Source organism: Oncorhynchus masou, chromosome 31 (assembly GCF_036934945.1).
Source record: "Oncorhynchus masou masou isolate Uvic2021 chromosome 31, UVic_Omas_1.1, whole genome shotgun sequence".
In the NCBI taxonomy this organism is placed as follows: domain Eukaryota; kingdom Metazoa; phylum Chordata; class Actinopteri; order Salmoniformes; family Salmonidae; genus Oncorhynchus; species Oncorhynchus masou.
Window position 1 is genome coordinate 8307389 of NC_088242.1, and position 23999 is coordinate 8331387.

Consider the following 23999-nt stretch of genomic DNA (forward strand, 5'->3'; position numbering starts at 1 on the left):
CAGCCCGGTCACAGTCACAGCTGGTTCACTCACAGTCCACAGCTCTCTGTCACAGTCACACTGTCACAGTCACAGCTCACAGCCCTGTCACAGCTCTCGGTCACAGTCACAGCTCTCGGTCACAGTCACAGCTCTCTGTCACAGTGTCACAGCTCTCTGTCACAGTCACAGCTCTCTGTCACAGCTCTCTGTCTAACTGTCACAGTCACAGCTCTGTCACAGTCACAGCCCTGCCACCCCTGGGTAGCTCAGGTTACTCAGTCCAACATGTTTAGCTCTAACCACTGGAAGGCTTGAAGGTCACCCTGACATCCAGTCCATAGACCTGGGTAGCTGGTTACTAGTCAACAGACTCACAGGGAAGATGGAGAGGGGGAGCTCTAGAACCACTAGGCTATTCCCTGCCATCCAGCCCCGATCTACACAAGTCACAGCTCTGATGTTATTTTTCTCTCCAGTCTTGGTCAGGACGGAGCTCTAACCGCATGTAGGCTACCTTCTTCCCTACAGCAACGCCTTTATGACTGAAGATTTGGTCTGAAGAGGGTAGCAGACGCCCTGTTACTCAAGTCCAGTGGGTCTCAACCACTAGGCTCTATCACTGAGCTCTGTCCAGGTGTCACAGTCACAGCTCTCTGTCACAGGAGCTCTCTGTCACAGGCTCTCCAGCCGCAGCCACCTCTATCCCCTTCTGATATCTGAGAACACCTTTATTTTAGGAGGCTCTAACCACTAGGAACAGTGGGGCTGTTACCCCTTGTCAGCTCGGGGTATGAACTTGCAACCGTCTACTAGTCCACTCTAACCACTAGGCTACCCTGCTAGGCCACCCTGCCCCCCCTCCACATCCTCAACCCCCCACTCTAACCACTAGGCTAGCCTGCCGTCCCTCTACCACTCTAACCACTAGGCTACCCTGCCGCCCCTCCACTCTAACCACTAGGCTACCCTGCCGTCCAACCCTCCACTCTAACCACTAGGCCACCACTGTCTGTCACCCCCCTAGTCCACTCTAACCACTAGGGCCACCCTGTCCAACGCTCTAACCCCTCCACTCTAACCACTAGGCTAGCCTGCCGCCCGGGTAGCCCCTCCACTCTAACCACTAGGCCACCCTGCCACCTCTACACTCTAACCACTAGGCCCCTCCACTCTAACCACTAGGCTAGCCCCCACTCTAACCACCTGCCTGCCGCCCCTCCACTCTAACCACTAGGCTAGCCTGCCCGCCCCCCCACTCTAACCACTAGGCCACCCTGCCGCCCCTCCACTCTAACCACTAGGCTACCCTGCCGCCCCTCCACTCTAACCACTAGGCTAGCCTGCCGCCCTCCACTCTAACACAGGCTAACCACTAGGCCTGTCCACGCTAACCCTGCCGCCCCGCCCGGGTCACAGCTCTCTGTCACAGGGGGCTCCCCACTCTAACCACTAGGCCACCCTGCCGCCCCTCCACTCTAACCACCAGCCTGCCGCCCCCACTCTAACCACTAGGCCACCCTACCACCCCTCCACTCTAACCACTAGGCTACCCTGCCGCCCTCCACTCTAACCACTAGGCTACCCTGCCGCCCATAAGCAACATGGTTGGTAGTTCCAGCTTGCCTCTGGCCACGTGGAATTGTTGGTTGTTGTATCTGTCATCATAATGTTTCCCTTCCTTGTGTTCTCAGCCTGTGGGACCAGACAACCTGTTTGTAAACTACCTGTCCAGGATCCATAGGGAGGAGGTAAGACACTAACGTACACTGTTCAATCGGTCAATCCAGAACCACATGACTCTGGGTCAATCAGACATGACATCTTTTTTAAAAACCATTTAAGTCGCAGTACATCTGAAGGGAGAGTTTGTTGTTGTTGTCTTTCTCCAGGACTTCAGCTTCATCCTGAAGGGTCTGGCCAGACTGATGACCAACCCTCTGATCCAGACCTACCTGCCCAACTCAGCCAAGAAGATCCGCTTCCACCAGGAGCTACTGGTGCTCTTCTGGAAGCTCTGTGACTTCAACAAGGTTCGGACTGGAGCCCTAGTACCTGCATCCCATCATTCCTACATTAAATAACACAACAGTGCTGTATTAGCCTTTACTAGGGACCAGTCATGGTGACCTCCTCACCAACAGTCATGGTGACCGTATTACCTCCTCACCAACAGTCACCGGTATTACCTCCTCACCAACAGTCATGGTGACCGTATTACCTCCTCACCGGGAGTCATGGTGACCGTATGGTACCTCCTCACCGGCAGTCATGGTGACCGTATTACTCCTCACCAACCTCGTATTACCTCCTCACCAACAGGGAGTCATGGTGACCGTATTACCTCCTCACCGGGAGTCATGGTGACCGTATTACCTCCTCACCGGGAGTCATGGTGACCGTATTACCTCCTCACCGGGAGTCATGGTGACCGTATTACCTCCTCACCGGGAGTCATGGTGACCGTCACCATTACCTCCTCACCGGGAGTCATGGTGACCGTATTACCTCACCTCACCGGGAGTCATGGTGACCGTATTACCTCCTCACCGGGAGTCATGGTGACCGTATTACCTCCTCACCGGGAGTCATGGTGACGGGAGTCATGGTGACCATTACCTCCTCACCGGGAGTCATGACTGAAGTAAAATTCCATTAACGGTAATCTCCTCTCATGCACTCTGGACATGTGTTGGTAGTACCCAACTCACTGATGACCATCAGGTCATGATGGCCTGGTACTGAGGGCTCTATTGTCCCTCCATCAGGTCCTAATGGCCTGGTACTCAGGACTCTACTGTCCCTCCATCAGGTCCTCATGGCCTGGTACTCAGGACTCTACTGTCCCTCCATCAGGTCCTAATGGCCTGGTACTCAGGACTCTACTGTCCCTCCATCAGGTCCTCATGGCCTGGTACTCAGGACTCTACTGTCCCTCCATCAGGTCATGATGGCCTGGTACTCAGGACTCTACTGTCCCTCCATCAGGTCATGATGGCCTGGTACTCAGGACTCTACTGTCCCTCCATCAGGTCATGATGGCCTGGTACTCAGGACTCTACTGTCCCTCCATCAGGTCATGATGGCCTGGTACTCAGGACTCTACTGTCCCTCCATCAGGTCATGATGGCCTGGTACTCAGGACTCTACTGTCCCTCCATCAGGTCATGATGGCCTGGTACTCAGGACTCTACTGTCCCTCCATCAGGTCATGATGGCCTGGTACTCAGGACTCTACTGTCCCTCCATCAGGTCCTAATGGCCTGGTACTCAGGACTCTACTGTCCCTCCATCAGGTCATGATGGCCTGGTACTCAGGACTCTACTGTCCCTCCATCAGGTCATGATGGCCTGGTACTCAGGACTCTACTGTCCCTCCATCAGGTCATGATGGCCTGGTACTCAGGACTCTACTGTCCCTCCATCAGGTCATGATAGCCTGGTACTCAGGACTCTACTGTCCCTCCATCAGGTCCTAATGGCCTGGTACTCAGGACTCTACTGTCCCTCCATCAGGTCATGATGGCCTGGTACTCAGGACTCTACTGTCCCTCCATCAGGTCATGATGGCCTGGTACTCAGGACTCTATTGTCCCTCCATCAGGTCCTCATGGCCTGGTACTCAGGACTCTATTGTCCCTCCATCAGGTCCTCATGGCCTGGTACTCAGGACTCTACTGTCCCTCCATCAGGTCATGATGGCCTGGTACTCAGGACTCTACTGTCCCTCCATCAGGTCATGATGGCCTGGTACTCAGGACTCTACTGTCCCTCCATCAGGTCATGATGGCCTGGTACTCAGGACTCTACTGTCCCTCCATCAGGTCCTCATGGCCTGGTACTCAGGACTCTACTGTCCCTCCATCAGGTCATGATGGCCTGGTACTCAGGACTCTACTGTCCCTCCATCAGGTCATGATGGCCTGGTACTCAGGACTCTACTGTCCCTCCATCAGGTCCTCATGGCCTGGTACTCAGGAATCTACTGTCCCTCCATCAGGTCCTCATGGCCTGGTACTCAGGACTCTACTGTCCCTCCATCAGGTCCTAATGGCCTGGTACTCAGCGCTCCATTGCCCCTCTGACATCAATGCAATCAAAAATCACATCAATCACTTGTCATCAAAACAGTATAGAGTAACAGTAACAGTATACCTCACTGTGATGATAAATTTGAAGAAAGAAGTTCAACAGCAGGTTGAAACTGAGTGTGAAACATGGTTGTTGATGTTGTTTCAAATCCTAACACAAAGAAATGGACAACGCTTTCTAAGGTGATCATTCATTCAAAACACTCATGCATATTAGAGTTTATGCGTGTATATACTGTATGCATATACACTGCTCAAAAACATAAAGGGATCACTAAAATAACACATCCTAGAATGAATGAAATATTCTTATTAAATACTTTTTTCTTTACATAGTTGAATGTGCTGACAACAAAATCACACCAATTATCAATGGAAATCAAATTTATCAACCCATGGAGGTCTGGATTTGGAGTCACACTCAAAATTAAAGTGGAAAACCACAATACAGGCTGATCCAACTTTGATGTAATGCCCTTTAAAACAAGTCCAAATGAGGCTCAGTAGTGTGTGTGGCCTCCACGTGCCTGTATGACCTCCCTACAATGCCTGGTCATGCTCCTGACGAGGTGGTGGGTGGTCTCCTGAGGGATCTCCTCCCAGACCTGGACTAAAGCATCTGCCAACTCCTGGACAGTCTGTGGTGCAACGTGGCGTTGGTGGATGGAGCGAGACATGATGTCCCAGATGTGTTCAATTGGATTCATGTCTGGGGAACGGGTGGGCCAGTCCATAGCATCAATGCCTTCCTCTTGCAGGAACTGCTGACACACTCCAGCCACATGAGGTCTAGCATTGTCTTGCGTTTAGGAGGAACCCAGGACCAACCGCACCAGCATATGGTCTCACAAGGGGTCTGAGGATCTCATCTCGGTACCTAATGGCAGTCAGGCTACCTCCTGGCGAGCACATGGAGGGCTGTGCGGCCCCCAAAGAAATGTCACACCATGACTGACCCACCGCCAAACCGGTCATGCTGGAGGATGTTGCAGGCAGCAGAACGTTCTCCACGGCATCTCCAGACTGTCACGTCTGTCACATGCTCAGTGTGAACCTGCTTTCATCTGTGAAGAGCACAGTGCGCCAGTGGCGAATTTGCCAATCTTGGTGTTCTCTGGCAAATGCCAAACATCCTTCACGGTGTTGGGCTGTAAGCACAACCCCCACCTGTGGACGTCGGACCCTCATACCACCCTCATGGAGTCTGTTTCTGACCGTTTGAGCAGACACATGCACATTTTTGCAGGGCTCTGGCAGTGCTCCTCCTTGCACAAAGGTGGAGGTAGCGGTCCTGCTCCTGGATTGTTGCCCTCCTACGGCCTCCTCCACGTCTCCTGATGTACTGGCCTGTCTCCTGGTAGCGCCTCCATGCTCTGGACACTACGCTGACAGACACAGCAAACCTTCTTGCCACAGCTCGCATTGATGTGCCATCCTGGATGAGCTGCACTACCTGAGCCACTTGTGTGGGTTGTAGACTCCGTCTCATGCTACCACTAGAGTGAAAGCACCGCCAGCATTCAAAAGTGACCAAAACATCAGCCAGGAAGCATAGGAACTGAGAAGTGGTCTGTGGTTACCACCTGCAGAACCACTCCTTATTGGGGGTGTCTTGCTAATTGCCTATAATTTCCACCTGTTGTCTATTCCATTTGCACAACAGCTAGTGAAATTTATTGTCAATCAGTGTTGCTTCCTAAGTGGACAGTTTGATTTCACAGAAGTGTGATTGACTTGGAGTTACATTGTGGTGTTTAAGTGTTCCCTTTATTTTTTGAGCTGTGTGTGTTATATATATATATGAGCCCAAGCCTGGGGAGAAAAAATATACTGAATTAAAATAAGGATTGTGCCTTTCTACAATACATAGCCTACCACATATTACGTATGGCAAAACATGTTTTAAGATTTCTTTGGTATGTGATTCGTTGAGTCTATTCTCCAAAATGAAACTAATTCTAGTAATTGCCCTTGTGTAGACTGTATTATTAATTATACTGGATGGACTGGTTACGTTATGCTCCAAAATGTTTATACATGAGTCTGGGAGAGAACATATAACCCTAGGCCATGCTTTTGTTCATTGATTGTGCATTGCAGCTTACAGAGTTCGCCTACAATTATAATACATTTGTATTTGATTTTGAATAGCCTTGAATAGCTTCTATTTTCATATAGGCTGGCATAGGCTGGCTACAGGATATGTCACCAGTTTCCATCTCCTCCTCTCTCCCCTTCATTCCTTTCTTGAGCACACAGAGTGACGGGCTGTCACCGGTTTTAATTAAATATATTTTGTTGTGAAAACTATCAATGTTCCCAAACAGATTTCACTTTATTTCCCAAATTAACCACTGGATAGGTGCAGGAACAAGGTTGGAGGGCATACCGAATTTGGGTGGAATAAATAAACTAAATACTAACTAAAAATAAAATAAACCTGTCGAGTAGGAAGAGGCTGCATGCTCCTCAAACAGTGCTTGGAGTGAAATAAGCGGAGTAGCCTACCTGGCATGATTTGAAAAAACTAACCAACAGGAAAGCGGTGTCGTGTCTTTTCTATGGATTAAATTATATTACATGCTATTTCATAAAATCTATTCTCTGTAATTAACATTACCTGATTAAACTAGTCATGTAAATGTAATTAACTAGGAATTCGGGGCACTCACGGAAGAATGTTTATAGAGCTGTTGTCTTCCGAATAAACTCTTAAAGACCTGGTAACGTTTCTATATCAATAGCAGTCAATTATTAATCATCACCTTATTCAGTCTAATCTGGACATCGTAAAATTCTTGGTTATCTTCACGGACCCTGGCTAACAAGTTGAATCAGCAATACAAAATTTGGTTTAATTATTTATTTACTAAATAATCACACAGAATGCAATGAAATGAAAGAGCGGAAAGACTGAGGAACTAAAGGATTGGGTCTCTATTGGACCTTATGAAGCTACGCTATCGTAAATACAGAATCTTATGCATTCTAAATAACCGCCACTTTCGGAAAAGGAAAATACAAGAAATATATGTACTCTGAGCTGCGCTTCAATAGATTGGTCGAAGATAAAAGGTTGGGTTGTCCTTTTGAAGAATATTTCTGGGCGGATACGTTGTAGTCTGTCGTCGCGTGGTAGAACGTATACGTTGTAGTACTCTTTCGTCGTGTGGTAGAACGGCTTTGTTGTAGTACTCTGTCGTCGCGTGGTAGAATGGGTACGTTGTAGTACTCTGTCGTCGTGTGGTAGAATAGATACGTTGTAGTACTCTGTCGTCGTGTGGTAGAACGGCTTTGTTGTAGTACTCTGTCGTCGCGTGGTAGAATGGGTACGTTGTAGTACTCTGTCGTCGTGTGGTAGAATGGGTACGTTGTAGTACTCTGTCGTCGTGTGGTAGAATAGATACGTTGTAGTACTCTGTCGTCGTGTGGTAGAACGGCTTTGTTGTAGTACTCTGTCGTCGCGTGGTAGAATGGGTACGTTGTAGTACTCTGTCGTCGTGTGGTAGAATAGATACGTTGTAGTACTCTGTCGTCGGTGGTAGAACGGCTTTGTTGTAGTACTCTGTCGTCGCGTGGTAGAATGGGTACGTTGTAGTACTCTGTCGTCGGTGGAAGAATGGATACGTTGTAGTACTCAAAGGATCACGTGGTAGAATGGATCCGTTGTAGTACTCTGTCATCGCGTGGTAGAATGGATACGTTGTAGTACTCTGTCGTCGTGTGGAAGAATGGATACGTTGTAGTACTCGTCACGTGGTAGAATGGATCCGTTGTAGTACTCTGTCATCGCGTGGTAGAATGGATACGTTGTAGTACTCTGTCGTCGTGTGGTAGAATGGATACGTTGTAGTACTCTGTCGTCGCTTGTGGTAGAATGGATACGTTGTAGTACTCTGAAGAGATTGTCCATCCTTTCCTAGTCCATGCACATTTTCAGCTGCTGCTGATAAGGATGTAGGGATCTAGGATCTAGGATGTATCACTTCTTTAGTGAATAAGAGTTCAGAGTTCATACCAAGTTGCCATACTATAAGCTCCATACTATATTCTAGCTGGTATAGTCGAAATTCATCCTTCCAGCGTGGCGATCATCACATCCACGTTGAAATTCGCCCTCTTAAACGTATGGACATCAGTCTTCACGTCATAGGGAACACAATGTTAGGTTGTAGTCGTTCAACCATTTGCAACCAGAGCTCACGCTGAGGTTGGCTTAGCCCGCCGTGAATTGGTTCACTCGGGCGTGGCCACTGAGTGAGCATATTTTACTTATGAAAACAATTCTCTGATATTAAAACTAAAAGTACTTTTAATCTTTTCACAAATAGTTTCATATTTAAGCTGTTGTCTTCCGAATAAACTCTTAAAGACCTGGTAACGTTTCTATATCAATAGCAGTCAATTATTAATCATCACCTTATTCAGTCTAATCTGGACATCGTAAAATTCTTGGTTATCTTCACGGACCCTGGCTAACAAGTTGAATCAGCAATACAAAATTTGGTTTAATTATTTATTTACTAAATAATCACACAGAATGCAATGAAATGAAAGAGCGGAAAGACTGAGGAACTAAAGGATTGGGTCTCTATTGGACCTTATGAAGCTACGCTATCGTAAATACAGAATCTTATGCATTCTAAATAACCGCCCTTTCGGAAAAGGAAAATACAAGAAATATATGTACTCTGAGCTGCGCTTCAATAGATTGGTCGAAGATAAAAGGTTGGGTTGTCCTTTTGAAGAATATTTCTGGGCGGATACGTTGTAGTCTGTCGTCGCGTGGTAGAACGTATACGTTGTAGTACTCTTTCGTCGTGTGGTAGAACGGCTTTGTTGTAGTACTCTGTCGTCGCGTGGTAGAATGGGTACGTTGTAGTACTCTGTCGTCGTGTGGTAGAATAGATACGTTGTAGTACTCTGTCGTCGTGTGGTAGAACGGCTTTGTTGTAGTACTCTGTCGTCGCGTGGTAGAATGGGTACGTTGTAGTACTCTGTCGTCGTGTGGTAGAATGGGTACGTTGTAGTACTCTGTCGTCGTGTGGTAGAATAGATACGTTGTAGTACTCTGTCGTCGTGTGGTAGAACGGCTTTGTTGTAGTACTCTGTCGTCGCGTGGTAGAATGGGTACGTTGTAGTACTCTGTCGTCGTGTGGTAGAATAGATACGTTGTAGTACTCTGTCGTCGTGTGGTAGAACGGCTTTGTTGTAGTACTCTGTCGTCGCGTGGTAGAATGGGTACGTTGTAGTACTCTGTCGTCGTGTGGAAGAATGGATACGTTGTAGTACTCTCGTCACGTGGTAGAATGGATCCGTTGTAGTACTCTGTCATCGCGTGGTAGAATGGATACGTTGTAGTACTCTGTCGTCGTGTGGAAGAATGGATACGTTGTAGTACTCTCGTCACGTGGTAGAATGGATCCGTTGTAGTACTCTGTCATCGCGTGGTAGAATGGATACGTTGTAGTACTCTGTCGTCGTGTGGTAGAATGGATACGTTGTAGTACTCTGTCGTCGCGTGGTAGAATGGATACGTTGTAGTACTCTGAAGAGATTGTCCATCCTTTCCTAGTCCATGCACATTTTCAGCTGCTGCTGATAAGGATGTAGGGATCTAGGATCTAGGATGTATCACTTCTTTAGTGAATAAGAGTTCAGAGTTCATACCAAGTTGCCATACTATAAGCTCCATACTATATTCTAGCTGGTATAGTCGAAATTCATCCTTCCAGCGTGGCGATCATCACATCCACGTTGAAATTCGCCCTCTTAAACGTATGGACATCAGTCTTCACGTCATAGGGAACACAATGTTAGGTTGTAGTCGTTCAACCATTTGCAACCAGAGCTCACGCTGAGGTTGGCTTAGCCCGCCGTGAATTGGTTCACTCGGGCGTGGCCACTGAGTGAGCATATTTTACTTATGAAAACAATTCTCTGATATTAAAACTAAAAGTACTTTTAATCTTTTCACAAATAGTTTCATATTTAAGCATTCAAATTGCACTACAATTCCATGTGAATCTGATGACTAGAATGTGTAGACTTTCCAAGATACAATTTATGTCGTCCTATCATCAGATATAATGTCCCAGACGACAACTGATCTGACATCATATTCTTTTTAAGTACCAACGGACACTTTCAACAGATTGAATTACCGAAATATTGTTCCGTTCCCCACCTTTTGACGTTCCCATACTCTCTCTATGTTAACACAAAGCGGTTTCCAGTAGAGCGAGAAAAGGTGGAGAGGTATTTATGGGGGTCATAAACCTCACCAACAGGGCAACGTCATGACAGCAGCCTCCATTCGCTATTCGAGTCAAACAGTTTTTTTTCTTTTTCCCCCCCGACCCCTCTTCTTGCCCATTTGATAATGGGCCATTCTAAATTTCACATACACAATATATACAAAAGTATGTGGACACCCCTTCAAATGAGTGGATTCAGCTATTTCAGCCACACCCGTTGCTGACAGGTGTATAAAATCGAACTCACATAGACCGCTGAGGGGTCGCCTGTAGACCGCTGAGGGGGTCGCCTGTAGACCGCTGAGGGGGTCGCCTGTAGACCGCTGAGGGGGTCGCCTGTAGAATAATGTGTCCTATCACACCTATCCACCTCAACACTTCCTGCATCACATTGCTCTACCCTTCTGCCCTCAGACTGCCATCTGTTCATCTGTGTGCTTCGTACACGCCTCATTGCGTCGCACATTGATTACATCCTCCTCTCTCTCTGATTGTGAATGCACTGAGGAGATCCCTATAAGCGTTTACCTCCCAAATACAGATTTGATGTTTTAATGTGTTTCATCACCTGAGTGACATTTGCAGCTTCTCTAGAGAACACGTTGTAAAAAGATTGCGACAATGGTCTTGTTTTAACATTGACAGGTATTGTCTGTGTTTGACCTCTGGGGATCTGACATTTTTAAGTACAGTATTGTTGTTCTCATCTGTTTCCACAAAGTACAAGCGAGAATATTCATATAATATTGAAGCTCACAATCTTGGTGCCTTTTGTTGATCTCGTTTAGCCTCCAAACGTTCTATTTTTTTGTGTTTCAGAAGTTCCTATTCTTCGTGTTGAAGAGCAGTGATGTTCTGGATGTCCTGGTGCCGATCCTGTTCTACCTGAATGATGCACGGGCTGACCAGTGTGAGTCACACGGAGCTGTGTGTGTGTGTGTGTGTTTCATCTTCTTATGTGTACTCTGTGTGTGTCTGTGTGTGCAGCTCGTGTGGGCCTGGTACACATCGGTGTGTTTATCCTGCTGCTGCTGAGTGGAGAGAGGAACTTTGGTGTGCGTTTGAATAAACCCTACTCTGTACGAGTCCCCATGGACATCCCTGTGTTCACTGGAACTCATGCTGACCTGCTCATAGTGGTGAGGAGAGTCTCAATGCTTCCCTGGATACCGAGGGTGGATGGGAGGGAGAGGGGGTGGATGGGAGGGAGAGAGGGTGGATGGGAGAGAGGATGGGAGGGAGGGAGAGAGGGATGGGAGGGAGGGAGGGAGGCAGAGAGGATGGATGGATGGATGGATGGATGGATGGGAGGGAGGGAGGCAGAGAGGATGGATGGATGGGAGGGAGGGAGGGAGGGAGGATGGATGGATGGATGGGTGGATGGGAGGGAGGCAGAGAGGATGGGTGGATGGGAGGGTGGATGGGAGGGAGGCAGAGAGGATGGGTGGATGGGAGGGAGGCAGAGAGGATGGATGGATGGATGGGAGGGGGGAGGCAGAGAGGATGGATGGATGGATGGATGGATGGATGGGAGGGAGGGAGGCAGAGAGGATGGATGGATGGATGGATGGATGGATGGGAGGGAGGCAGAGAGGATGGATGGCAGGGAGGCAGAGAGGATGGATGGGAGGGAGGCAGAGAGGGGATGGATGGCAGGGAGGCAGAGAGGATGGATGGGAGGGAGGCAGAGAGGATGGATGGATGGGAGGCAGAGAGGATGGGTGGATGGGAGGCAGAGAGGATGGATGGATGGGAGGCAGAGAGGATGGATGGCAGGGAGGCAGAGAGGATGGATGGCAGGGAGGCAGAGAGGATGGATGGCAGGGAGGCAGAGAGGATGGATGGCAGGGAGGCAGAGAGGATGGATGGATGGGGGAGGCAGAGAGGATGGGTGGATGGGAGGCAGAGAGGATGGGTGGATGGGAGGCAGAGAGGATGGGTGGATGGGAGGGAGACAGATGGGAGGATGGGTGGATGGGAGGAAGGGAGGCAGAGACGATGAATGGATGGGAGGGAGGCAGAGCGGATGGATGGATGGGAGGAAGGGAGGCAGAGAGGATGGGTGGATGGGAGGGAGGGATGCAGAGAAGATGGGTGGATGGGAGGGATGCAGAGAAGATGGGTGGATGGGAGGATGGATGGGAGGGAGAGAGGATGGGTGGATGGGAGGCAGAGAGGATGGGTGGATGGGAGGGAGACAGAGAGGATGGGTGGATGGGAGGAAGGGAGGCAGAGACGATGAATGGATGGGAGGGAGGCAGAGCGGATGGATGGATGGGAGGAAGGGAGGCAGAGAGGATGGGTGGATGGGAGGGAGGGAGGCAGAGGCGATGAATGGGTGGATGGGAGGGAGGCAGAGAAGATGGGTGGATGGGAGGGATGCAGAGAGGATGGGTGGATGGGAGGGAGAAAGAGAGAGGATGGGTGGATGGATGGATGGATGGATGGGGAGGAGAGAGGGTGGATGGATGGGAGGGTGGATGGGAGGGAAAGAGGATGGATGGGTGGATGGGAGGGAGAGAGGATGGATGGGAGGGAGAGAGGATGGATGGATGGGAGGGAGAGAGGATGGATGGGAGGGAGAGAGGATGGATGGGAGGGAGAGAGGGTGGATGGGGAGGAGAGAAGATGGGGGAGAGAGGCAGAGGATGGGTGGATGGGAGAGAGCGAGAGAGGATGGATGGGAGGGAGAGAGAATGGATGGATGGGAGGGAGGCAGAGAGGATGGGTGGATGGGAGGGAGGCAGAGAGGATGGGTGGATGGGAGGGAGGCAGAGAGGATGGGTGGATGGGAGGGAGGCAGAGAGGATGGGTGGATGGGAGATGGAGGCAGAGAGGATGGGTGGATGGGAGGGAGGCAGAGAGGATGGGTGGATGGGAGGGAGGGAGGAGATGGATGGATGGATGGGAGGAGGAGAGAGGATGGATGGAGGGAGGGAGGGAGGAGAGAGGATCGGTGGATGGGAGGGAGAGAGGAGGATGGGTGGATGGGAGGGAGGCAGAGAGGATGGGTGGATGGGAGGGAGGCAGAGAGGATGGGTGGATGGGAGGGAGGCAGAGAGGATGGATGGATGGGAGGGAGGCAGAGAGGATGGGAGGGAGGGAGAGGATGGATGGATGGATGGAGGGAGGGAGGGAGGGAGAGAGGATGGGTGGATGGGGAGGGAGAAAGAGAGAGGATGGGTGGATGGGAGGGAGAGAGAGAGGATGGGAGGGAGGGAGATGGGAGGATGGGAGGGAGGGAGAGAGGATGGATGGATGGATGGGAGGGATGGGAGGCAGAGAGGATGGATGGATGGGAGGGAGGCAGAGAGGAAGGATGGATGGATGGGATGGGAGGCAGAGAGGATGGATGGATGGGAGGGAGGGAGAGGAGGATGGATGGATAGATGGGAGGGAGGGAGGCAGAGAGGATGGGAGGGAGGCAGAGAGGATGGGTGGATGGAGGGAGGCAGAGAGGATGGATGGGAGGGAGGCAGAGAAGATGGGAGGCAGAGAGGATGGGTGGATGGGAGGGAGAGAGGATGGGTGGATGGGAGGGAGACAGAGAGGATGGATGGATGGGAGGAGAGGATGGGAGGGAGAGAGGATGGGAGGGAGAGAGGATGGGAGGGAGAGAGGATGGGAGGGAGAGAGGATGGGAGGGAGAGAGGATGGGAGGGAGAGAGGATGGATGGATGGATGGATGGGAGGGAGAGAGGATGGGAGGGATGAGAGGATGGGAGGGAGGGAGATGGATGGATGGGAGGGAGAGAGGGTGGATGGATGGGAGGGAGAGAGGGTGGGGTGGATGGATGGGATGGAGAGAGGGTGGGTGGATGGATGGGAGGGAGAGAGATGTGTGGATGGATGGGAGGGAGAGAGGATGGATGGGAGGGAGAGAGGATGGATGGGAGGGAGAGAGGATGGATGTATGGGATGGATGGGAGGGAGAGAGGGTGGATGGGAGGGAGAGAGGGTGGATGGGAGGGAGAGAGGGTGGATGGGAGGGAGAGAGGATGGATGGGAGGGAGAGGGGATGGGGGGATGGGAGAGGAGAGAGGATGGATGGATGGGAGGGAGAGAGGATGGGAGGGAGAGGAGGGTGGATGGATGGGAGGGAGAGAGGATGGGAGGGAGAGAGGGTGGGTGGATGGGAGGGAGAGGATGGATGGGATGGGAGAGAGGATGGATGGGATGGGAGAGGAGGGAGGAGGGTGGATGGGAGGGTGGATGGGAGGGAGAGAGAGGGTGGATGGGAGGATGGGAGGATGGATGGGTGGATGGGAGGGAGAGAGGATGGATGGGGGAGGAGGAGGATGGGAGGAGAGAGGATGGATGGGAGGGAGAGAGGATGGAGGGAGAGAGGATGGATGGGAGGGAGAGGATGGATGGATGGGAGGGAGAGAGGATGGATGGGAGGGAGAGAGGATGGGGGGAGAGAGGATGGGTGGATGGGAGGGAGAGAGGATGGATGGATGGATGGATAGAAGGATACAGTAGCATGCTCTGAAGGTCATTGGATGGATGGAGAGGCACGAAACAGTGATGGATGGATGGGAGGGAGGGAGGATGGATGGATGGATGGATGGGAGGGATGGATGGATGGGAGGGAGGGAGGGGGAGGATGGAGGGATGGGAGGGAGGGAGGAGGGATGGATGGATGGGAGGGAGAGAGGATGGATGGATGGGAGAGGAGAGAGGATGGATGGATGGGAAGGATACAGTAGCATGGAAGGATTGGACCGAGCAGAGGATGAAACAGTGATGGATGGATGGGAGGGAGGGGGAGGATGGATGGATGGATGGGAGGGGAGGGAGGGAGGATGGAGGGATGGATGGGAGGGAGAGGATGATGGATGGGAGGGAGGGAGGGAGGAGGGAGGGAGGATGGATGGATTGGATGGGAGGGAGGGAGGATGGATGGATGGATGGGAGGATGGATGGGAGGGAGGGAGGATGGGAGGGAGGAGGATGGATGGATGGAGGGAGGTTAGGGAGGGATGGAGGATGGATGGGAGTGATGGATGGATGGATGGGAGGGAGGGAGGGAGGGAGGATGGATGGATGGATGGGAGGGAGGGAGGGAGGGAGGAGGGATGGATGGGAGGATGGATGGCAGGGAGGGAGGTATGGATGGATGGCAGGGAGGGAAGATGGGAGCATGCTCTGATGAAGGTCGTTGTTTGCCAGCAGAGGCACAATTATTTTATTTTTTTAATTCAAGTGCAGATAAAAATCTGATCATAGTATGATATACAGTATTAACATAACTGTCTGAATGCTGGTGGATCATCTGCCTCATGGCAGTCTTCATATGTGATTGTCTAGATCTTCCACAAGATCATCACTAGTGGACATCAACGCCTGCAGCCCCTCTTTGACTGCCTGCTCACTATCGTAGTGAACGGTAAGTGCTCAGAGATACAATATAATACTTCTATTTAAATCTTTGGATGAGTGTCTGATTGTCATTGAAAGGGTCGCCACCTGTTGGCTGCATCTGGATATTGCAGGTTATTGACACCATTACACCACCATCCTCCACAGTGTCTCCTTACCTGAAGAGTCTGTCCATGGTGGCAGCTAACAAGCTGCTCCACCTCCTGGAAGCCTTCTCCACCAACTGGTTCCTCTTCTCTGCCTCCCAGAACCACCATCTTGTCTTCTTCCTGCTGGAGGTCTTCAACAACCTCATCCAGTATCAGTTTGATGGTAAAACCTGGCTCTCATTAGCTCAGGTCCCAGATCTGATTGTGCTTTCTTGTCAGACATGGCAATTAAGTGACAAGGAGTTGTCAAGATGGCACAAAGTGATCTGGGACCCAGGCTATAGTCTCATGTTGTCAGATATCACACAGTAGTAAAGAAAATCTAGAATGGTTGTGGTCGAGAGGCTGGCTCAGACTCCTCCGAAGACATTCCCTAGCATTGACTGGGCATTACTGCCATCTCTTGGTGGACAATGGGATTGCATCAACATGATTGCTGTGAAATGAACAGAACATAACCTGCCAGACTGACACTATTTAAAAGCTCCTTTTCCCTACGTCTTTCTGGAGTGTCTCTTTTAAACGTTGACATGATAAACCTGCCCGGTAACTGTTCTTCTCCTTCGCAGGTAACTGTAACCTGGTGTACGCCATTATCCGTAAGCGCAACATCTTCCACCAGCTGGCCAATCTGTCCTCTGACCCAGCCACCATCCACAAGGTAGAGCGAGACAACGTGCTTTCTAAATCAAATCACGTTGCATTGGTCACATGCATGTGTTTAGCAGATGTTATTGCAGGTGCAGCGAAATGCTTGTTGCTTCTAGTTCCAACAGTGCAGTAATATCTCACAAGTAATTTCTAACAATTTCACAACATATACACACAAATCTAGAGTAAAGGAATGGAATTAAGAATATATAAATATATGGTTGAGCAATGTCAGAGCAGCATAGACTAAGATACGGTAGAATAGTGTAAAATACAGTATATACATATGATATGGGTAATGCAAGATGTGTCAACATTATTAAAGTGACAAGTGTTCCATTTTTATTAAAGTGGCCAATGATTTTAAGTCTGTATGTAGGCAGCAGCCTCTCTGTGCTAGTGATGGCTGTTTACCAGCCTGATGGCCTTGACATAGAAGCTGTTTTTCAGTCTCTCGGTCCCAGCTTTGAGGCACCTGTACTGACCTCGCCTTCTGGATGATAGCGGTGTGAACACGCAGTGGCTCTGGTGGCTGTAGTGCTTGATAATCTTTTTGGCCTTCCTGTGACATCGGGTGCTGTAGGTCTCCTGGATGGCAGGTAGTGTGATGCGTTGTGCAGACCGCCCTCTGGAGAGCCCTGCAGTTGTGGGCAGTGCAGTTGCCGTAGTAACGTAGAACTCTATCTTCTTGCATAAAACAGTACAAGGAGGCTTTAAGCCAACGGTCAATCTTTTCCCCCCATAGTTAAAAAAAATAAATAAAGAGTTGATGTTGTGTGTGATCCATGTGAAATGTACTTTAATTAAATCTGACTTGACAAAACAATTGATCACATAAAACATGTAAAGTGGGTCAGTAGTTACTTGGTTCAGTTGATTTGCTGAAGCATTTTTATTTTCCATTCTTCTAACAAGGCCCTGCAGATGAAGAAGAGGAAGAAGACTACCACGGTCATTATCTCCCGGATCAACTCCCAGGAGACCATCTCCATGGAGGGGTCCCGACCGGCCGTCCCAGCTGAGCCAGGGACTCTCAAAGCCAGTCTCGTGGCCATACCAGGTACCCCCCCTCTTCTGGAGCTCTCCATGCATGCCTGTATTTTGCAAAGCACTTTTCCCTATGGTATGTTAAGGTTTTATATTTCATTATAATCAATTCTATTAACTGGGTTTGTCGGGTTTCCACTCAGCTATCACTAACTTATATCCTACTACTCTGTTTCATCACATAACTTCTGTAATTCTCTCACCCCTTTTATAAAAACAACAGCAATTGGTTTATTTTAAGTCGTACCAAAATAATTTGTTTTGTCACATTGTTAGAAACCATTGAACCGTTCCCTAAGGGTCTTTCTTGTTGTTTGGTCCCTGTAGCTATTGACAAGCTGACAGAGAAGGCCCAGGTCTCTGAGGATGGCACCATGGTCTGTCTCCAACACATGACCATTGACCAAAACATCCACTCTCCCCAACACACTCCCTCTCCGCAGTCCCTTGCCGCTGACACCAGTGGTATAGCTGGAGCCAGCGACACAGAGTCCAACTCGGGGAGAGATAACGAGGTAAGAGCTCTGCGTGTAGAGACTTATGAACGCAGCTCACTGGAAAGCAAGTCTTGTGGGAATCATTTACTGTGAAGGTATATACAGGATTAAATAACTTGTCAGAGATATACAGTATGTTACTGCTCACTGACAATAAGATTGAGCCTAGTGACTATAATGGTTCCTCTTCTTCCTATCAAGGAGGCCTTTCAACCAGAGTCAGAGCTGGCCAGAAGTCGTTTGTCCAGTGTATCATCATCAGCTGTGTACTGGAACCCCACTTCAGACTGGGTAAGAGCCATGTCTCCCTCCCTAATCTAGCCATTTCTCCCTCCCTCCCTCCCTCATCTAGCCATTTCTCCCTCCCTCCCTCCCTCATCTAGCCATTTCTCCCTCCCTCCCTCCCTCATCTAGCCATTTCTCCCTCCCTCCCTCCCTCATCTAGCCATTTCTCCCTCCCTCCCTCCCTCATCTAGCCATTTCTCCCTCCCTCATCTAGCCATGTCTCCCTCCCTCCCTCATCTAGCCATGTCTCCCTCCCTCCCTCCCTCATCTAGCCATTTGTCCCTCCCTCCCTCCCTCATCTAGCCATTTCTCCCTCCCTCTCCCTCCCTCATCTAGCCATTTCTCCCTCCCTCCCTCCCTCATCTAGCCATGTCTCCCTCCCTCCCTCCCTCATCTAGCCATGTCTCCCTCCCTCCCTCCCTCATCTAGCCATGTCTCCCTCCCTCCCTCCCTCCCTCATCTAGCCATGTCTCCCTCCCTCCCTCCCTCATCTAGCCATGTCTCCCTCCCTCCCTCCCTCATCTAGCCATGTCTCCCTCCCTCCCTCCCTCATCTAGCCATGTCTCCTCCCTCCCTCCCTCATCTAGCCATGTCTCCCTCCCTCCCTCCCTCCCTCATCTAGCCATGTCTCCCTCCTCCCTCCCTCATCTAGCCATGTCTCCCTCCTCCTCCCTCATCTAGCCATGTCTCCTCCCTCCCTCCCTCATCTAGCCATGTCTCCCTCCCTCCCTCCCTCATCTAGCCATGTCTCCTCCCTCCCTCCCTCATCTAGCCATGTCTCCCTCCCTCCCTCCCTCCCTCATCTAGCCATGTCTCCCTCCCTCCCTCCCTCCCTCATCTAGCCATGTCTCCCTCCCTCCCTCCCTCCCTCATCTAGCCATGTCTCCCTCCCTCCCTCCCTCCCTCATCTAGCCATGTCTCCCTCCCTCCCTCCCTCCCTCATCTAGCCATGTCTCCCTCCCTCCCTCCCTCCCTCATCTAGCCATGTCTCCCTCCCTCCCCCTCAATCATACAGTACATTCACAGCTGTGGTGTTATGTACATCATTGGTAAGATCCGTCCCTCCTGATAGGTCGTGACCTCTTCTCCCTTCTCTGTACTGTTCTCTACTAGGTCCTCTCCTGGAAGAGTAAGCTTCCTCTCCAGACGATCATGAGGCTGCTACAAGTTCTGGTTCCTCAGGTGGAGAAGATCTGCATAGACAAGTAAGAGACGAGGATCCTAAGGGAAATGGAGAGGTTATATTTTGTGATTTTGATTGTGGAACCCTAAGTGTTCCGAAAACTGAGAGCTTCAAAATAGATGTGTCTATGACTGACATTATCAATAGGATTGTGATCTTTCTTGATTGTGGAACCCAGAAGTGATCAGAACACAGTGATCAATAGAATTCACTAGAACTGGATTAGCATGGATGAGAGAGACTACATGCATGTATATTACCTGCCCAGGGACTGCGGTTGAATATTAGCCGGCTGGCTAAAACTGGCACCTTTACAGTAATGTTGATTTTTAAGGTGCACTGTCCCTGTAAAACTAAATGTATTAAAGTAAGTCAAGTGATATGTTTATCTCCTCCAGGGGTCTGACCGACGAGTCAGAGATCCTGAAGTTCCTGCAGCATGGGACCCTGGTGGGCCTGCTGCCTGTACCTCACCCCATCTTAATCAGGAAGTACCAGGCCAACGCGGGCACCGCCATGTGGTTCCGCACATACATGTGGGGAGTAATCTACCTACGGTAAGCAACGTGGGCCAAATGAAAAGGGAAACATTAAGATATTTACAATGGTTAATGATGGTGATAATGTCAATAGTAGTAAAATACCCAATGGTGGACAAAGGGCCCAAAATGGCATACTTGAGTAAAAGTAGAGATACTTGAGTAAAAGTAGAGATACTTGAGTAAAAGTAGAGATACTTGAGTAAAAGTAGAGATACTTGAGTAAAAGTAGAGATACTTTGAGTAAAAGTAGAGAATTTTACTTGAATAACTTTCTATTAAGGTAAGTCACCCAGTAAAATACTACTTGAGTAAAAGTATGAAAGTATTTGGTTTTAAATATACTTAAGTATCAAAAGTACATGTAATTTCTCAAATATACTTAACTATCGAAAGTAAAAATCCCTTCTATTAAGCAAAGCCAGGTGGCATCATTTTCTTGTTTTAAAAATGTATGGATAGCCAGGGGCCACTCCAACACTCAGATATAATGTACATATAGCCAGGGGCCACTCCAACACTCAGATATAATGTACATTTAGCCAGGGGCCACTCCAACACTCAGATATAATGTACATATAGCCCACTCCAACACTCAGATATAATGTACATATAGCCAGGGGCCACTCCAACACTCAGATATAATGTACATATAGCCAGGGGCCACTCCAACACTCAGATATAATGTACATATAGCCAGGGGCCACTCCAACACTCAGATATAATGTACATATAGCCAGGGGCCACTCCAACACTCAGATATAATGTACATATAGCCAGGGGCCACTCCAACACTCAGATATAATGTACATTTAGCCAGGGGCCACTCCAACACTCCGATATAATGTACATATAGCCAGGGGCCACTCCAACACTCAGATATAATGTACATTTAGCCAGGGGCCACTCCAACACTCAGATATAATGTACATTTAGCCAGGGGCCACTCCAACACTCAGATATAATGTACATTTAGCCAGGGGCCACTCCAACACTCAGATATAATGTACATTTAGCCAGGGGCCACTCCAACACTCAGATATAATGTACATATAGCCAGTGGCCACTCCAACACTCAGATATAATGTACATATAGCCAGGGGCCACTCCAACACTCAGACAGAATTTACAAACAATGAATTTGTGTTTAGTGAGTCCTCCAGATCAGAGGCAGAAGGGATGACCATGTGTTCTCTTGATAAGTGTGTGAATTGGACCACTTTCCTGTCCTGCTAAGCATTGGAAATGTAAGGAGTAGTTTTGTCTGTCAGGGAAAATGTATGGAGTAGAAAGTACATTTCTTTTCTTTAGGAATGTATTGAAGTAAAAGTAGTAAAAAATATAAATAGTTAAGTAGAGATACCCCCCCAAAAAACTACTATAGTAGTACTTTCATGTATTTTTACCTAAGAACTTTACACCACTGAAAAGACCTAATCCGTACACAGAATGAATAAGACAAGCCACTATAGAGTTCAGACTGAGTTAACACATATATTTAGGAGTAATTAATTAGAGGACTGGGGTATTCTTGAGAGCAGGATTATTAAATTGGTCAGCTGATTTTGATAAGTATAACTTGATATGCTGGTCATTATATTTCTCAACATGAAGTTATTTCAAGCGATTTTAGTCATCTGGCTAACTTATTGATCCAGCTTTCTGGAACAGGCCCCCAGCCAGGTCTAGGAACCAGGCCCCCAGCCAGGTCTAGGAACCAGGCCCCCAGCTTTTGGTCAGCCACACCAACTAGCCGAGTCGCTTAGTCCATGAAGCACACACAGGTGGTCGTTGTCATGGTCACTCAAATCCAATCTGATCTTTATTAACAATGACTCTTGTTGTTACCGTAGTAACGTGGATCCCCCGATCTGGTATGACACTGACGTCAGACTGTTTGAGATTCAGAGGATCTAAGTGGAGCTGGTGAACAGGTCTCTACGACTGTGGCCCAAATGGCACCCTATCCTGTTCATAGTGCACCACTTTTGACGAGCTCTATGGGCCCCTGTAAAAAGTAGTGCACTACATAGGGGGTAGAGCTCCATTTGGGAAGCAGACAACGTCTCTCGGGAATGGCTGGTTCGCCCTCGGGAACCACCAACCGCTCTCTCACCAACTGCCATCTTCAAACCTGAACAGAAGTGTGGAAGAGGAGGATGAAAATTTTCACCAGACACACCTGTTCTAGAAAACAGGAATTTACAGTGTTTGTTTTCTCTATTTTGTTTCTTGCGAAGTGCCAACCCGTAGAACATCATGTAACAAACCACTGTCACGAAACCACTTTTCCTACAAGCTGTCTGCTACTACAACTGCCAGAAGGTCTGCCATGTTAACCCTCTTCTAGTCATGATTTGGTGGCTTTCCATGGGTATATTCCTTTATTAATTTGATGTATTTTTTATTTTCTTTTACAAAAAAACATATATACACTACTGTATGTACACTTCCGTTCCAAAGTTTGGGGTCACTTAGAAATGTCCTTGTTTTTGAAAAAAAATATTTTAAAAAATTGTCCATTAAAATAACATCAGATTGATCAGAAATACAGTGTAAACATTGTTAATGTCTTAAATGACTATTGTAGCTGGAAATTGTAGATTGTTAATGGAATATGTACATTGGTGTACCGAGACCCATTTATCATCAACCATCACTCCTGTGTTCCAATGGCACGTTGTGTTAGCTAATCCAAGTTCATCATTTTAAAAGGCTAATTGATCATTAGAAAACCATTTCACAATGATGTCAGCACAGCTGAAAACTGTTGTCCTGATTAAAGAAGCAATAAAACTGAGTATCTGGAGCATCAGCATTTGTGGGTTCGATTACAGGCTCAAAATGGCCAGAAACAAATATGTCTATTCTATTCGTCAGTCTATTCTTGTTCTGAGAAATGAAGGCTATTCCATCATTATCAATGATCAATTAGCCTTTTAAAATGATCAACTTGGCTATTGCAACACAGGAGTGTTGGTTGCTGATAATGGGCCTACATAGATATTTCATTGAGTCAGTCGTTTCCAGCTACAATAGTAATTTACAACATTAACAATGTCTACACTGTACTTCTGATCAATCTGATGTTACTTTAATGGACAATTTTATTTTTTATTTTTTTCAAAAACAAGGACATTTCTAAGTGACCCCAAACTTTTGTACATGTTACTAAGATTGTTTTAGATGAAGATTTATTGTACTTAATATTTTCAGTTTCTATTCTTGAAATGCTTTTATGGAAAGTTAAAAGAAAATGGTATCCCTTTTATCACAGTAAGGCTCCTTTTCATTTTGGAAGATTGTGAAATAGAGACTGACTGAGACAGACTAGAGAGAGACCTGGGGACTGACCGGAACCTCTGACCTGGGGACTGACCGGGACCTCTGTGAACTGACTGACCGGGACCTGGGGACTGACCGGGACCTGGGGACTGACCGGGACCTGGGGACTGACCGGGACCTCTGTGAACTGACTGACCGGGACCTGGGGACTGACCGGGACCTCTGTGAGCTGACTGACTGAGACCTGGGGACTGACCGGGACCTCCGTGAACTGACTGACCGGGACCTGGGGACTGACCGGGACCTCCGTGAACTGACTGACCGGGACCTGGAGACTGACCGGGACCTGGGGACTGACCGGGACCTCCGTGAACTGACTGACCGGGACCTGGGGACTGACCGGGACCTGGGGACTGACCGGGATCTCTGTGAACTGACTGACCGGGACCTGGGGACTGACCGGGACCTGGGGACTGACCGGGACCTCTGTGAACTGACTGACTAACAGACAAGAAGTGATATCTCTGGAATGTATGTATTGGCTTTTGAACTGCAGGCAAATGCTATTGTATTCTGTGTCTGATTTCATAATGTCAATATTTTCAAAGTACTGGAAACATATCACATGTAATAAATAACGTATTACGAATCAAA

General features: G+C 48.8%; 2 protein-coding genes across 2 annotated transcripts in view; both read left to right on the forward strand.

Annotated features, from left to right (window-relative positions):
• LOC135524887 (protein HID1-like) overlaps nucleotides 1-23999 on the forward strand; it is a 37717-nt gene extending 13718 nt beyond the window's left edge. Inside the window, exons 5-17 of the mRNA XM_064952739.1 lie at nucleotides 1674-1730; nucleotides 1872-2012; nucleotides 11147-11237; nucleotides 11315-11466; nucleotides 15638-15716; nucleotides 15857-16021; nucleotides 16428-16519; nucleotides 17425-17569; nucleotides 17884-18071; nucleotides 18255-18344; nucleotides 19452-19543; nucleotides 19920-20078; nucleotides 21914-23999. Of these exons, the coding sequence (XP_064808811.1) occupies nucleotides 1674-1730; nucleotides 1872-2012; nucleotides 11147-11237; nucleotides 11315-11466; nucleotides 15638-15716; nucleotides 15857-16021; nucleotides 16428-16519; nucleotides 17425-17569; nucleotides 17884-18071; nucleotides 18255-18344; nucleotides 19452-19543; nucleotides 19920-20078; nucleotides 21914-21977 (1515 nt within the window). The 3' untranslated portion in view covers nucleotides 21978-23999. The remainder of the gene's footprint in view (nucleotides 1-1673; nucleotides 1731-1871; nucleotides 2013-11146; nucleotides 11238-11314; nucleotides 11467-15637; nucleotides 15717-15856; nucleotides 16022-16427; nucleotides 16520-17424; nucleotides 17570-17883; nucleotides 18072-18254; nucleotides 18345-19451; nucleotides 19544-19919; nucleotides 20079-21913) is intronic.
• LOC135524888 (uncharacterized protein DDB_G0284459-like) lies at nucleotides 22733-23999 on the forward strand. Its single transcript, XM_064952740.1, has 3 exons — nucleotides 22733-22744; nucleotides 23395-23523; nucleotides 23590-23999. Exons 1-3 carry the CDS (start codon nucleotides 22733-22735, stop codon nucleotides 23848-23850), a joined length of 402 nt encoding a protein of 133 aa, XP_064808812.1. The 3' UTR covers nucleotides 23851-23999.